Source organism: Micromys minutus (genome assembly GCF_963924665.1).
Source record: "Micromys minutus genome assembly, chromosome: X".
In the NCBI taxonomy this organism is placed as follows: domain Eukaryota; kingdom Metazoa; phylum Chordata; class Mammalia; order Rodentia; family Muridae; genus Micromys; species Micromys minutus.
The window spans coordinates 59,572,603-59,589,104 of record NC_137970.1 but is presented as its reverse complement, the minus strand read 5'-3'; the positions used below and the strand labels follow the sequence as shown (position 1 = coordinate 59,589,104).

Sequence of the window (16,502 nt, the reverse complement as noted above, 5' to 3'; positions counted from 1 at the left end):
TCCCCACACTCTGTTTCATCTCACTTGCACTCCCCACCTTCCCGGTATCCCATCCGTTTTCCCATCTTTTCCACCCCGACCCTCACCCATAGTTACCCTATGGTACTATGGAAACTGTACAATGGGAATCTATCTACAAAAGGTTAGAAAGTCGTCACTTCGCTCAAAGGAAGAAAAACAAAAATGACTGATAAAGTGAAGCACCGGCTTTTATTATTATGACCAATATATGTTGAAATCACATTGCATATCTCGCTGTCCACTCCCGAGCCATTCTATTATACTTCTTTGGATCCTGGCGGTAGACCTTCGCAATTTCAGGAACCAGGGGGTCATCTGGGTTTGGATCGCACAATAGCGAGCAGATAGATAGAAGGACTTTGGAAATTGTAAGTGCAGGTGACCACTCAGAATTCAAGATATTTAGGCAGATACTTCCATTTTTGTTAATGTTTGGATGGTAAATGCGGGTAATGAACGCAATTTGGGGGGGCCTGAAGGGGTAATTGTTTGGAAAGTGGACAGATAAGAAAAAAACCCCTCCCTGGTAGGGGCTATCTTCGGGCCCCATTATGGTCGCTTGCCAATGAAACATATTTTCCGCCACTGGGCCTGCAGAACACTGAGCCGGGGGATCTTGAGAGAAGGAAAGGAACTCCATCCGGATTCGTTTAATAGCGATCTCCTCAAAAGTAGAATGATGCATCTTCAGCGAATGTGGCAGCTGGTAGATGGCTCTGTTGCCCCGAAGGTCTATAGAGAGAGAGAAAATAAACAGATAATTAGGCTGAAGGAAGGTAGGTCATGTCCTTAAAGCATAATTCAGAGATGGATGAGAGAGAGAGAGAGAGAGAGAGAGAGAGAGAGAAAGAGAGGACACCAAGCCAAAGGCTGGAGGGATTAGTTACTTAACTAACCTGTAGAGCTACAAGAACTTCTGTGACTTCAGGCCAAGAGTGAAAGAATCTGTTGTGGTTGCTGGAAGGTGTGGTGATGCCAGGAAACACAGCTGTCTGGAGAGGCTGAAGTTCCTCAGGCAGTCTGCCACTAGCACAGACAGGACTCTGACCAATATCTGGGTAACGGCTAAAGGATATTCTATGACATCACAGAGCATAATAGCATGGGGCAAGTCAGTCAACTTGGCTTCAGCGTGGGGTCAGCGTGGGGTCAGCGTGGGGTCAGCGTGGGGTCAGCTGGTATCAGTGTGAGGTCAGTATGGGTATTCACTTTAGAATAATGTGGGAGACGAGCATGTTGGGGGCAAGGAGAAAATGGCTGTACTGCACAGCTTCATAGAATATTTGGACTTTTATCTAGTGAGTCGCAATGAATCTCTTCTACTCATTCAGAATATATCAGTCAATGCCCCTCTACTCACTACAATAGCTTTGCTGTAATTTCTGTATTTTTAGGGTGAACACACTATGGCCCTTAATTTTATGTTTCCTAAGGATTATATTCTCTAGTATGAACAACTTTAGAAAAAAATAATGCTGTGATAATGTTGCTTAAAGTAACTATCAGTTAAAGATTCAATTTTCATAAAAATCAATAAAAATTTTATAACTTCTCAGTATTAAAAACATCGACATTGATAATCTGACAATTTGGTAATGAAGAGGAAAACGGGACAAGAAAGTGGGCTCAGATCTGTGTTTTGAAAATTGTAAGGAAGTTAAAGCAGTTTATGATGTGTTACAATGAACTCTTCATGGGTTTTTATAAGCTATGTGGACTTAATTTTATTACAGAAAACTTGTATTCCCAAGAACTATTAAAAGTACTAAAGATTGCCTAAGAGAAATTAAAATTTAGGTTCTGAATGAACTTAAACATTCTTTAACTGTTGGGATGTTAGCATTCCTTCTAGGCTCTACCAACAATTACCTAGCAACAGCCAAGTAGGTGTCTGGGACTCTTTGGCCTCCTGCTGTGCTCTCTGTGTGCAGCCCCTCTCTGCCCCCCTCCCTGCCCAGCCCTACCCCCTGTGTTCTATCCTTTTTCCCTCTCTCCCCCTCCTCCCCCTCCCTGCTACCCTTTCTCTCTCTCTTCCCCCCCCCCCAATTCCCTTCCCTACTCTCTGTACCCTCTTATTCTCTGCCTCTACTCCCTTCCCAACCCTCCTTCCCATGCCCCCAAATAAACTTTATTCTATATGAGACTTTCATATATACGGCTGGTCCCTCCATGGGGATGCACCCTTCCCACCATAACATACCTCCATGTACAAAACATACCACTATCTTCTCTAGAACCATTGAAAGTTATAATAAATTAATCAGCTTTGTAGTAGCTTCAATGTATTTTAAAACAGTCTAAGTATAACAAAGTGTTTTCTGAAGTTTTTTTTTTTTTTTAGTACTTAACTAATATTGCTTAAACCTTCAACTTGCTATACACTATATGTTAACAACACACTTTGATGAATGATTGAAATATTAAAAGGACACCGTAACTTTATACTTGCATTCAATATGCTTTCATGTATTTTTAAAGTTCATGTTCACTCAAATTAATGTAAACACAACTGCCATGCAAATTTTAGAACATGTGTTATATAAATGTATTATGATCAATGAATATATTTCATCTGGATCAATAATAACTTCAGGAAAAATGCCTAACTGCATGTCTACTACAGGTATTGTAGAATTTTGTTTGCACATCATGGTATTTTAATGTAGAAAACCACACATTATACAAAATTATATCTGGAATTTTTAGAATTTTTGCTTAGAAAGCGTACTTCAGTAAACGTAATTTTCTGGATTAAAATTCCTCTACACTTTAGTTTATTGAATTTTCATAAACTTGAATATGCTGCATTTGTTTTATTTTTCTTTTAGAATTTATCATGGGTCTATGATAACCTTCAATTTCACTTGGGCAACAGAAACCCTTTTATCTACTGAAAAGCAACTGAAGTAACAGAATTTCAACTATAGCTAATTCCAAATTAAACTTCATTTTCATTGTCTAATTTATCTCAAGGCTAAAGGTGATCAGATTACTGAGCTACTAAATCCTTAATAATGCCGGAACAACATGGATATATCTAGCCATGAACATCTGTATCACCTTCTACTTATCAATGATACAAAGAGAGCCATGTTTTAACAATATTAGCTTTCTTTTTTTTTAAAACGACTTTATTTTGCAAAACAAAGATAAATGTAAAGATTTTAAACATTTTTTTGCTTAAAATTATACATTTTTGTCAGTACTGGTTTTTCAGACATTAAAATAAATTTTACATAAAACCATGTGAATATGTTTTTTAGTCAGTACTTGATTTTTTTCAAGGGCTTGACAGTATGCATTTAAAACATACTAGTTACAATAAGCGTAAAGTACATGCAAAACAAAACGCAACATGAAAATAGTCAAAGTCTTCTTGTTTTGTGAATATATGTATATTTTTTGTTTTATTTATTTCTTGGACTTCATACAGTCTGTGAGTTGTTTCTGGGGGAGTGCAAGCCTCTGGGGTTAGCATCCCACTATCAGTGACTGCATATTATGTCTGTTCTTTTGTGACTGGGTTATCTCACTCAGGATGATCTTCTCTAGATGCAGCCATTTTCTTAAGAATTTGGTTAAGTCATTGTTTCTGGTGGCTAAGTAGTATTCCATTGTGTATATGTACCACAATTTTTGTATCCATTCGTCTTCTGAAGGACATCTGGGTTCCTTCCAGCTTCTGGCTATTATAAATAGAGCCGCTATGAACATTGTGGTGCATATATCTTTGTTGTGTATTAAAGTGTCTCTGGGGTATATGCCCAGAAGTGAAATAGCTGGGTCTTCAGGTAGTACTATATCCAATTTTCTGAGGTATCGCCAGACAGATTTCCAGAGTGGTTGTATTAGCTTGCAACCCCACCAACAGTGGAGAAGTGTTCCTATTTCTCCGCAGCCTCTCCAGCATCTGCTGTCATCTGAGTTTTGGATCTTGGCCAATCTGACTGGTGTGAGGTGGAATCTTAGGGTTGTTTTGATTTGCATTTCCCTGATGGCTAAGGATGTGGAGGAATTCCTCAGATGTTTTCCGGCCATTCGGTGTTCCTCAACTGAAAATGATTTGTTTAGCTCTGTACCCCATTTTTTAATAGGGTTATTTGATTCTCTGGTGTCTAGCTTTTTGAGTTCCTTGTACACCTTGGATATTAGGCCTCTATCTGATGTGGTGTTGGTAAAGATCTTTTCCCATTCTGTTGGTTGCCGTTTTGTTTTCTTGACGATGTCCTTAGCCTTACAGAAACTTTGCAATCTCATTAAGTCCCATTTGTTAATCTTTGACCTTAGAGCTTGAGCCATTGGTGTTTTGTTCAGGAAATTTTCTCCTGTGCCTATGTGTTCTAAGGTTTTCCCTACTTTCTCATCTAATAGTTCCAGTGTATCTGGTTTAATGTGGAGATCTTTAATCCACTTACACTTGAGCTTTGTACAAGGAGATAAGAACGGGTCTATTTTCATTCTTTTGCATGTTGAGGGCCAGTTGGACGAGCACCATTTGTTGAATAGGCTGTCCTTTTTCCATTGAATGTTTACTGCTCCTTTGTCAAAAATCAGGTGACCATATACATGAGGGCTCATTTCTGGATCTTCTATTCTATTCCATTGATCCACTTGCCTATTTCTGTACCAGTACCATGCAGTTTTCAGCACAATTGCCTTGTAATATAGCTTGAGGTCAGGGATAGTGATTCCCGCAGATGTTTTTTTGTTGTTGATGATGGATTTCGCTATTCTAGGTCTTTTGTTATTCCATATGAAATTGCACATTGATCTTTCCAATTCCATGAAGAACTGGGTTGGAATTTTGATGGGGATTGCATTGAATCTGTAGATTGCTTTTGGTAGGATGGCCATTTTTAAGATGTTGATCTTTCCAATTCATGAGCATGGGAGATCTTTCCATTTTCTAAGATCTTCCACAATTTCTTTCTTTAGAGGTTTGAAGTTCTTGTCATACAGGTCCTTCACTTCCTTAGTTAGAGTCACACCAAGGTATTTCATAGTTTTTGTAACTATTATGATGGGTACCTTTTCCCTAATTTCTTTCTCCACATGTTTGTCCTTTGAGTATAGGAAGGCTACTGATTTGTTTGAGTTAATTTTGTATCCGGCCACTTTGCTGAACTTGTTTATCAGCTGTAGGATTTCTCTGGTGGAATTTTTGGGGTCATTCAACAACACTATCATGTCATCGGCAAAGAGTGATGTTTTTATCTCTTCCTTTCCAATTTGTATCCCCTTGATCTCCTTTTGCTGTCTAATTTCTCCAGCCAGGACTTCCAGTACTATGTTGAATAGGTAGGGAGAGAGTGGGCAGCCTTGTCGAGTCCCTGATTTTAGTGGGATTGCTTCAAGTTTTTCGCCATTAAGTTTGATGTTGGCTGTTGGTTTGCTGTATATTGCTTTTATTATGTTTAAATATGGGCCTTGGATTCCTGTTCTTTCCAAGGCTTTTAACATGAAGGGGTGTTGGATTTTGTCGAATGCTTTCTCAGCATCTAGTGAGATGACCATGTGATTTTGGTCTTTAAGTTTGTTTATATGGTGGATTACATTGATGGATTTCCTTATGTTAAACCATCCCTGCATCCCAGGGATGAAGCCTACTTCGTCATGATGAATGATGGTTTTGATGTGTTCTTGGATTCGGTTTGCAAGGATTTTGTTGAGTATTTTTGCATCAATGTTCATAAGTGAGATTGGTCTGAAGTTCTCTTTCCTTGTAGGGTCTTTGTGTGGCTTAGGTACGAGGGTTATTGTAGCCTCAAAAAATGAGTTGGGTAATATTCCATCTGATTCTATCTTTTGGAATAGTTTGGCGAATATTGGTGTTATATCCCCAATAAATATCTGATAAAATTCTGCACTGAACTCGTCTGGACCTGGGCTTTTTTTGGTTTGGAGGCTTTTGATGACTTCTTCTATTTCTTTAGGTGTTATAGGGTTATTTAGATGGTTTACTTGGTCCTGGTTAAACTTTGGGAACTTGTATCTGTCTAGGAATTCATCCATTTCCTCCAGATTTTCCAATTTTGTGGAGTGTAAGTTTTTGTAGTAGGATCTGATGATTTCTTGAATTTCCTTAGTTTCAGTTGTTATGTCACCACTTTCCTTTCTGATTTTGTTAATTTGGATACTCTCTCTTTGCCCTTTATTTAGTCTGGCTAGGGGTTTATCAATCTTGTTGATTTTCTCAAAGAACCAACTCTGTTTTGTTGATTTTTTCAATGGTTTTTTTTTGTTTCTATTTGGTCTATTTCTGCCCTAATTTTGATTATTTCTTGCCGTCTACTCTTTTTGGGTATATCTGCTTTTTTTTGTTCTAGGGCTTTTAGCTGTGCAGTCAGGTTGCTGATGTGAGCTCTCTCCAGTTTCTTCTTGTAAGCACTTAGGGCAATGAGTTTTCCTCTCAATACTGCTTTAATTGCATCCCATAGGTTTGGGTATGTTGTGTTATCATTTTCGTTGAATTCTAGAAAGTCCTTAATTTCTTTCTTTATTTCTTCTTTGACCCTGCTATCCTTTAACAGAGCTTTGTTTAGTTTCCATGTGTATGTGGGCATTTTGTTGTCTTTGTTGTTGTTAAAGACCAGCCGTAGACCATGGTGATTTGAGAGGATGCATGGGAGTATTTCAATCTTCTTATATTGATGAAGGCTCGTTCTGTGTCCAATTATGTGGTCAATTTTTGAGAAGGTGCCATGGGGTGGTGTGAAGAAGGTGTATTCTTTTACTTTAGGATAGTATGTTCTGTATATATCTATTAATTCTAGTTGGTTCAAAGTCTCGGCTAGTTTTGCAGTGTCCTTGTTCAGTTTCTGTTTCCCTGATCCGTCCATTGGTGAGAGTGGGGTGTTAAAGTCTCCCACTATTATTGTGTGGGGTGAAATGTATTTTTTGAGCTTTAGTAGAGTTTCTTTAATGAATGTGGGTGATTTTTTATTTGGAGCGTATATGTTAAGGATTGAGAGTTTCTCCTGACAGATTTCCCCGGTAATGAGTAAAAAGTGTCCTTCTTTATCTTTTTTGATAACTTTTGGTTGGAAGTTTACTTTATTCGATATTAGAATAGCCACTCCAGCTTGCTTCTTGGAGCTGTTTGCTTGGAAGTTTTTTTCCCACCCTTTTACTCTGAGATAGTGACTGTCTCTGTATCTGAGATGAGTTTCCTGTATGCAGCAAAAGGCTGGATTTTTTTTATGTATCCAGTCTGATAGTCTATGTCTCTTTATTGGGGAGTTGAGACCATTTATGTTAATAGATATCAAGGAATAATTGTTTCTGTTTCCTGCCATTTTTACTTTTTTGGGTTGAGTTGTGTCTCTGTTTTTTTCTTCTTTTAGTTTTCTTGTTTAGGAGTTTTCTTGTTTTTACTAGGCTGTATTTTCCCTCCTTGTATTGGGTTTTCCACCTATAATTTGTTGTAGTGCTGCGTTTGTGGTCAGATATTGTGTGAATTTTGATTTGCCTTGAAATATCTTCGTCTCTCCATCGACGGTGATTGATAGTTTTGCTGGGTATAGCAGCTTGGGCTGGCACTTGTGCTCTCTTAAGGAGTGCATGATGTCTGTCCAGGCTCTTCTAGCATTCATAGTTTCTGTTGAAAAATCGGGTGTGAGTCTGATTGTTCTGCCTTTATATGTTACCTGACCTTTTTCCCTTACTGCTTTTAGTATTCTTTCTTTACTTTGGGCACTGGATGTTTTTACTATTATGTGTCGGGAGGTATTTCTTTTCTGGTCCAACCTATTTGGAGTTCTGAAGGCTTCTTTTATGCTCGTGGTCATCTCATTCTTGAGGGTAGGGAAGTTTTCTTCTATGATTTTGTTGAAGATATTTACTGTGCCTCTTAGTTGATACTCTTCTCCCTCTTCTATTCCTATTATCCTTAGGTTCGGTCTTCTCATTGTGTCTTGTATTTCCTGGACATTTTGGGTTAGGAGCTTTTTGTTTTTTGCATCTTCTCTGGCTGTTTTGTCTATGTTTGCAATGTTGTCTTCTGCCCCCGAGATTCTCTCCTCGATCTCTTGTAATCTGTTGGAAATGCTTGCTTCTGTGACTCCTGATTTCTTTTTTTGGTGTTCTGACTCTAGGTTTATCTCTTTTAGCACTTTCTTTATTGTGTCAATTTCTGTTTTAATTTCCCTCTTCCATTCCTTTATTTCTTTGGTTCTGTTTTTGTCTCGTTCTTTGAGTTCTCTGAGTGTTTTTCTTGTTTCTTCTTTAAAAGCTTCTGAATCTTTTTGCTTTTCTTCCCTTTCTTGTTTAAGTAACTCTATCAGCGTCTTGAGGCATGATTTCAGGTCTGTGTCTTCTTTCTCTGGAGTGTTTGGAATTCTGATGTTTGCTACTATCGGAGAGCTGGGTTCTGGTGTTGTTAGATTGTCTTGGTTTCCTTGGGATATACTCTTTCTCTTTCCTCTTACCATTTTGTTGTCAATGATATGTTCTTGCCTTTCCCTTGTATCTGGTCTGTATCCCTGGTACACTTTCCGTGTGCACTCCGCAGAGATCTCTCTACTCCCCGGCAGCCCAGGTTCTGGGTGGCAGCTGGGCCAGGCTCTGCTCTGCGTACTGAAGTCGCCTCCGGGTGGGAAGAGGCGTTCCTAAGATCTGTTCCTGGTCACAGATGCTCAGCCTCTCTGAGCCACCTTTCCGGCTGGCAGGTGGCCCAGGCTCTGCTCTGCGTCCTGAAGTCGTCTCCGGGTAGGAACAGAAGTTCCTAAGATCTGTTCCCGGTCCCAGTTGTTCAGCCTGTACGAGCCGCCTTTCTAGCTGGCTGTTGGGCCAGGCTCTGCTCTGTGTCCTGAAGTCGTCTCCGGGTGGGAACAGAAGTTCCTAAGATCTGTTCCCGGTCACTGGATCGGGGAGGACAGGGCAGGTCAGGGCAGGGGGTGCCCTTTCCATGTGCACTCTGCAGAGATCCCTCTGCTCCCCCGCAGCCTTGGTCTTCCACTCACCAGTTGCTCAGCCTGTACGAGGCGCCTTTCCGGCTGGCAGTTGGGGCAGGCTCCGCTCTGCATCTTGAAGTCGTCTCCGGGTGGGAACAAAAGTTCCTAAGATCTGTTCCAGGTCGCAGTTGCTCAGCCTGTACGAGCCGTCTTTCTTGCTGGCAGTTGGGGCAGGCTCCGCTCAGCGTCCTGAAGTCGTCTCTGCGTGGGAACAGAAGTTCCTAAGATCTGTTCCCGGTCACTGGGTCGGGGAGGACAGGGCAGGTCAGGGCAGGGGGTGCCCTTTCTGTGTGCACTCCGCAGAGATCCCTCTGCTCCCCCGCAGCCTAGGTCTCCCTCTCACCAGTTGCTCAGCCTGTTCGAGCCGCCTTTCCAGCTGGCTGTTGGGCCAGGCTCTGCTCTGTGTCTATACCACACTTAAAATGACCATTGACATTTTTTTTTCTGTCTCTCATTGCATTTTCTTCCTTGTTCCTCCTCTTATCTCCTGATTTTTTTCATCCTCTCATTCCAGACAACTTTTATGTATCCATAAATGTATATTCCAGTTTCCTTTTCTAGAAAGATTATTTGTGCCCCCAGTCCCTTACTATATACATAATCTCTGTTATCATAGACTTTAGAGCTAATATCTATATATAACTGAAGACATATAATACATGACTCTCTGGGTCTTGTTACATACTCAGTAATTTTTACTAATTTTATTGGTTTATCTTCATGATTTCATTGGTTTCTTAATCGTTTCTATTGGATATTTTCTGTAAAAACTTTAGTTCACTTAATTATACTCCATTTTAATTGAATAAAGCTCAAAAATGTCAAACATATTTTCTTGTTTTTACTGTTACCACATATTTCTTCAAGTAACTTGAATGTAGAACTCTGTTATTATTGAGACATCCATTTGTGAAACTCTGTTTTTTATTGAGGCATCCCTTTCTTTTTTCTGTTGCCCTCTGTGTTAAAGTTTCATTGCTGTGATGAGGCACTATAACCAAGGGAAATATGATAAAGGAAAACACTTAATTGGAACTGGCTTACAACTTATGAGCATTAGTCCATTATCATCATGATAGAAACACAGAAGCAAACAGACAGACATGATACTGGAGAAGATACTGAGAGTTCTACATCTAGGTCAGTAGATAGCAGGACATAATCTGGTTTGAGCTTAAGAGTTCTCCAAGCTTACCCCACCACAGATGACACACTTTCTCTAACAAAAACACACCTACTCTAAGACCACAACTCCTAATATTGCCAATACCAATGGAATAAGTACTCAAACATATGAGTGCATTGAGGGGCGGCATGCCTATTCAGACCACCGGAATATTCTTATATAAGACCTTACAGTGTGAAAAGCTGATACTTTCAGAATATGCTTCTACCTAATGAATTTCTGTCTAATCTAAATTAGAATATAAAATGTTAATGGTGAATAGAGTTGATTATACCTTCAGATTTAAAAAAGACTAAATTTTAGACACAGATTTTATCATTTCCCCAATTTCAACAGTCTAATGACAAAGCATTTTTGACTAAAATGTTTATAAATTAACATGAATAAAACATGACTTGATTTGAACATTAATGTCCAATGTCATAATATATGTTATGTTTTGTTGATTAAATAACATACATTTCCTCGAATACCACTTCTTTCATTTTATTTTTATTGGATATTCTCTAAATTTACATTTCAAATGTTATTTCAGTTCCCACCTCTACCATCCTCCTCCCCCTCCTTTTGCTTCCATAAAGGTGCTCTCTCTCCTAACCACCCTCTTCCAGCTCAGTGCCTTGGCATTCCCCAACTCTGGGAAAATGAGACTTCACTGGACCAAAGGCCTCTTCTCCCATTGATGCCAGACAATGCTATCCTCTGCTATATATGCAACTGAAGCCATGGGTTTATTTCCGGATCTTCAATTTTATTCTATTGATCTACCTGATTGTCTCTGTCTTAAAAATCATGCAGTTTTTTTTAAGTTTGATCTGTAATACAGCTTGAAGACAAGGATGCTGATATCCCCCAGAAGTTTTTTTTTTTTTTTTTTTTGAGAATAGTTTTTTTTTTGTTTGTTTTGCTTAACTGAATTTTTTTTTTTTTTTGCTTTTGGTTATTCCAAATAAATTTGCAAGGTGTGTCTTCCAACTCTATGAAGAATTTTGATGGGGATTGCATTGAATCTGTAGATTGCTTCTGGCAAGTTGACCATTTTACTACATTGATGCTTGTAATCCATGAGCATGGAAGATCTTTCTGTCTCTTATGATATTCTTCAGTTACTTTCTTTAGAAACTTGAAGTTCTTGTCATACAGATTTTTTTACTTGCTAGGTTAGAGTCGCACCAAAGTTTCTTATATTCTTTGTGACTATTGTGAAGGTTGTAGATTCCCTAATTTCCTTCTCACTTTGTTTATACTCTGTAGAGGAGGGCTACTGATTTTTTGAGTTAATTTTATATCCAGGCACTTTACTGAAATTTTTTTATCAGATGTAAGAGTTCTCTAGTGGAATTTCTTGTGTCAATTTGTATTCTATCTTATCATCTGCCAACATGGTATTTTTGACTTCTTCTTTTTCATGTTTTATCCCTTTGACTTTCATTTGGTGTCTATTTACTCCAGCTAGGACTTCCCTAACTATATTGAATAGGTAGGGGGAGAGTGGGCAGCCTTGTTTAGTCCCTGACTTTAGTGAGATTGCTTCAAGCTTCTCTCCATTTTGTTTGACATTGGTTACTGATTTTCTGTATATTGCTTTTACTATGTTTAGGTATGGACCTTGAATTGCTGATATTTCTAAGACTTTTAACATAAAAAGTTGCTTAATCTTGTTGAATGTTTTCTCACTATCTAATGATATGATCTTTTTTTTTCAGTTTCTTTATATAGTGGATTATATTGATAGATTTTCTTATGTTGAAGCATCCCTGCCTCTCTGGGATGAAACCTACTTGACCATGGTGAATGACCATTGTGATGTGTTCTTTTATTCAGTTTGTCAGAATTTTATTCAGTATTTTTACATCCATGTTCATGAGGGAAATTGGTCTAATGTTCTCTTTCCTTGTAGGGTCTTTGTGGAGTCTAGACATGAGTGTCATTGTAGCTTGGAAGAATAAGTTGAGTAGTGTTCCTTCTGTTTCAATTTTGTGAAATATTTTGGAGAATATTGGTACTAAGTCTTATATGATGGTCTTATACAATTTTTCAATAAACCCCTCTGGGTTATGAGATCTTAAGTTTACAAGAAATTGACAAAACCAGGACCTGGTTCTTTGAAAAAAATCAGCAAAATTGTCAAGATTAATTAGAAGGCACAGAGAGAGTATCCAAATTCACAAAATCACACATGAAAAAGGAGAAATAACAACAGTAACTGAGAAAATTCAAGAGAACATCATTTCTTATTACAAAAGCCTATATTCAACAAAACTTGAAAATCTAGAGGAAATGGACAATTTTCTAGACATATACCAGATACCAAAGTAAAATCAGGATCAAATCAACCATCTAAACAAGCCCATATCACCTAAAAAATTAGAAGCAGTCATCAAAAGCCTCCCAACCAATAGAATCTCAGGACCTGAGTGCAGAATTCTATCAGACCTTCATAGAGGACCTAATATCAATACTCTTGAAACTATTTCTGAAAATAGAAACAGAGGTAACACTACCCAATTGATTCATCAAAGCTACTATTCTGCTCATTCCTAAACCACACAAAGACCCTAGAATGAAGAGAATTTCAGACCAATTTCCCTCATGAACATTGATACATAAATACTAAAAAAAAAAAAAAAAATCTTGCAAACCAAATCAGAGAACACATCAAAGCGATCATTCACCATGATCAAGTAGGCATCTTTCCAGGGATACAAGTTATCAATTATAATCTACTATATAAACAAACTAAAAAAAAAAAAAAACAAAAACATGATCATTTCTCATCTAGAAAATGACAAAGCATTTGACAAATTTCAACACTGCTTCATGGTAATAGTCTTGGAAAGATCAGGAATTCAAGACCCACATGTAAACATATTAAAAGCAATATACAGCAAACAAGTAGCCAACATCAAACCAAATATTGAGAAACTTGAAGTAATCCCACTAAAATCAGAGACTAAACAAGCCTGCTAACTCTCTCCTTACCTATTCAGTATAGTACTGGAAGTCCTGGCCAGAGCAATTAGAGAGCAAAAGGAGGACAAAGGGATACAACTGGGAAAGTAGTAACTCAAAATATAACAATTGTCAGATGATATTAGAGTATATTTAAGTGACCTCAAAATTTCTACCAGAGAACTCCTACATGTGAAAAACAACTTCACCAAAGTGGCTGGATATAAACTTGAACAAATCAGTTGCCTTCCACTACTCAAAGGACAAAAAGCCAGAGAAAGAAGCTAGAGAATCTACACCCTTCACAATATTCACAAAGAATATAAAATTTCTTGGTGTGACCTTAACCAAACAAGTTAAAGAGCTGTACGTCAAGAACCGTAATACTCTGAACAAGAAAACTAAAGACCTCCGAAGGATGAAAGAACTTCAATGTTCATGGATTGGAAGGATTAACATAGCATAAATGGCCATCTTGCCTAAAGCAATCTAAAGGTTCAATGTAATCCCCATTAAATTTCCAATTAAATTCTTCACAAAGTTAGAAAGAACAATTTGCAGATTTATTTGGAATAATAAAAATACCCAGGATAGAAAAAAATATTCTCAACAATAAAAAACAAAACAAAACAAAACAAAAACCTTCTAGGGAAATCACTATCCCTGACCTCGTGCTTTATTACAGATCAAACCTGTAATAACTGCAGGGTATTGGTGCAGAGACAGGCAGGTAGATCAATGGGCTAGAACTGAAGACCCAAAAATGAATGCATACAACTATGATCACTCATGATCTTTGACAAAGGAGCTAAAAAAATAGTCAATGGAAAAAGGACAGCATCTTCAACGAATAGTGTTGGTTCAACTGGCTTTCAGCATGCAGAAGAATGCAAATTGATCCTTTCTTATTTCCTTGTACAAAGCTCAGGTCCAAGTAGATCAAACACCTCCACATAAAATCATGTACACTGAAATATATAGATCAAAATATGTGGAAGTGCATAGAACACTTAGGACACAGGAAAACTTCCTGAACAGAACATAAATGGCTTATAGTCTAAGATCAAGATCGACAAATGGGACCTCATGGAACTGCAAAGTTTCTGTAAGGCAGAGGACACTGTCAAAAGTACAAAATGGTGACCAACATATTGAGAAAAGATCTTTATTATTCCTACATGTGATAGAAAATAAGTTCCCAATACATTCAAAGAAATAAAAAAGTTAGTCTTCAGTGAATCAAATAATCCTACTAAAAATGGCATACAGAGCTAAACAAAGAATTCTCGACTGAGGAATATCGAATGGCTTAGAAGCACCTAAAATATTTAATATCCCTAGTCATCAGGGAAATTAAACAAAACAAAATGAGAAAAAAAAACTGAGATTTCACCTTACACCAATCAGAATGTGTAAGATCAAAAACTCAGATAACAGCAGATGCTGGAGAGGATGTGGAGACAGAACAACAGTCCTCTACTCTTGTTGGGGTTGGTGGCTCATTCTACCACTCTGGAAATCAGTTTGGAGGTTCCATGTTACATTTTGTTTTACATGTACTTTATGCTCATTGTAACTATTAAGTTTTCAATCAAGTACTGACTAAAAATATATATTCATATAGTTTTATGTAAAAATTATTTTAAAATCTGAAAAAAAGTACTGACAAAAATGTATTGTATAATTTTATGCAAAATATGCTTAAAATCTGTACATTTATCTTTGTTTTGTAAAATAAAGTTGTTAAAAAATAAATAAATATGTTTACAACCTAAAAAAAAAAAGAAAGAAAAAAAATTGGACATAGTACTATCTGAGGACACACCTACATGACTCCTGGCTATACACCCATTAGAAGCTTCAATATCTAACAAGGATACAAGTTCCACCATGTTCATAGCAGCCTTATTTATAATAGCCAGAAGCTGTAAAGAACCCGGATGTCTTTCAACAAAGGAATGGATACAGAAATTGTGGTAAATTTACACAATGGAGTACTATTCAGCTATTAAAAACAATGATTTCATGAAATTCCTAGGCAAATGAGTCAAACCTGAAGCTATCACCCTGAGTAAGATAACCCAGTCACAAAATAACACTCATGGTATGTACTCACTGATAAAGCTCAGAAAACCCATGAAAAATTCACAGAAATTATGAAGCTCAAGCAGAAGAAGGGAAGAAGGTGACTGCCTCAGTCCTTCTTAGAAGGGAGAACAAAACACTCATTGGAGAAAATAATGGGACAAATAGAGGAACATGGATTGGAGAAAAGATCATCCAGAGACTGTTTCACCTGGAAATTCCTCCCATATGCAGCCAGTAAACCCATGCATTATTGCTGACAGCAATTAGTGCTTACTGAAAGGAATATGATATGGCTGTCTCCTCTGTCAGACCCATACTGATACAGAGGATGCTTGCAGCTAACCATTGGTCTGAACATGGGACCCCAAAGAAGGAACTGGAGAAAGGACTAAAAAGAGCTAAAAGGATCTGCAACCCCATAGAAAGAACAAAATTATTAACTAGCCAAACCCATCACAGCTCCCTGGGACTAAAATACCAACAAATTATTTAGCATGGAGAGACTCGTTTCTCCAGGTTCATATGCAGCAGACAATATCATTTTCTGGCATCATTGAGAGGAGAGGCCTTTGGTCCAGCAAAGGCTCTTTTTCCCAGTGTAGGGGAATGCCAAGGCACTGACTGAGATGGGAGAGCAAGGTTGGGAGAGGGATCACCCTCATGAAAACTATAGGAAGGGGGGGGGGTATTTCTATTGGAAGAAAGGGGATAACATGTTAAATGTAAATACAGAGAATATCCAATAAAAAAGAAAAGATTTCAATATTAAAAAAACAGAAAGGAAGAATTCTAAATATCACTATTTGCACATGATATGATAGTAAAATTAAGTGACCTCAAAAATCCTACAAGATAACTCCTACAGCTGAAAAACAACTTCACCAAAGTGACTGGATGTGAAATTAACTCAAACAAATTAGTAGTCTTCATCTACTCAAAAAGTAAACAGGCTGAGAAAAATATTAAGGAAATAACACCATTTACAATAGTCACAAACAATATAAAATAACTTGTTGTGTCTCTAACCAACAAGTGAAAGATTTCTACGACAAGAACTTCAAGTCTCTGTAGAAGGAAATTGAAGAAAATATCAGAAGAGGGTACAATCCCCCATGCTCATGGATTAGAAGTATCAACATCATAAAAATTGCCATCTTGTGAAAGCTATCTACAGATTCAGTGCAATCCCCATCAAAATTCCAACTCAGTTCGTCATAGAGTTGGAAGTAACAATTTGTTAATTCATTTGTAATAACAAAAAACCCAGGATATCAAAAACTATTCTCAATAATAAAAAAATTCTG

The 16,502-nt window shown here is 37.7% G+C and overlaps 1 protein-coding gene across 1 annotated transcript; it reads right to left on the bottom strand.

Annotated features, from left to right (window-relative positions):
- Positions 1-238: 238 nt before the first annotated feature.
- On the bottom strand, positions 239-595 carry LOC308414538 (ubiquitin-conjugating enzyme E2 D2-like; the record flags this gene model as incomplete). Its single annotated transcript, XM_080909770.1, has 1 exon — positions 239-595. The coding sequence occupies one exon, from the start codon at positions 593-595 to the stop codon at positions 239-241; it is 357 nt and encodes a 118-aa protein (XP_080765896.1).
- Between the last annotated feature and the right edge of the window lie 15,907 nt (positions 596-16,502).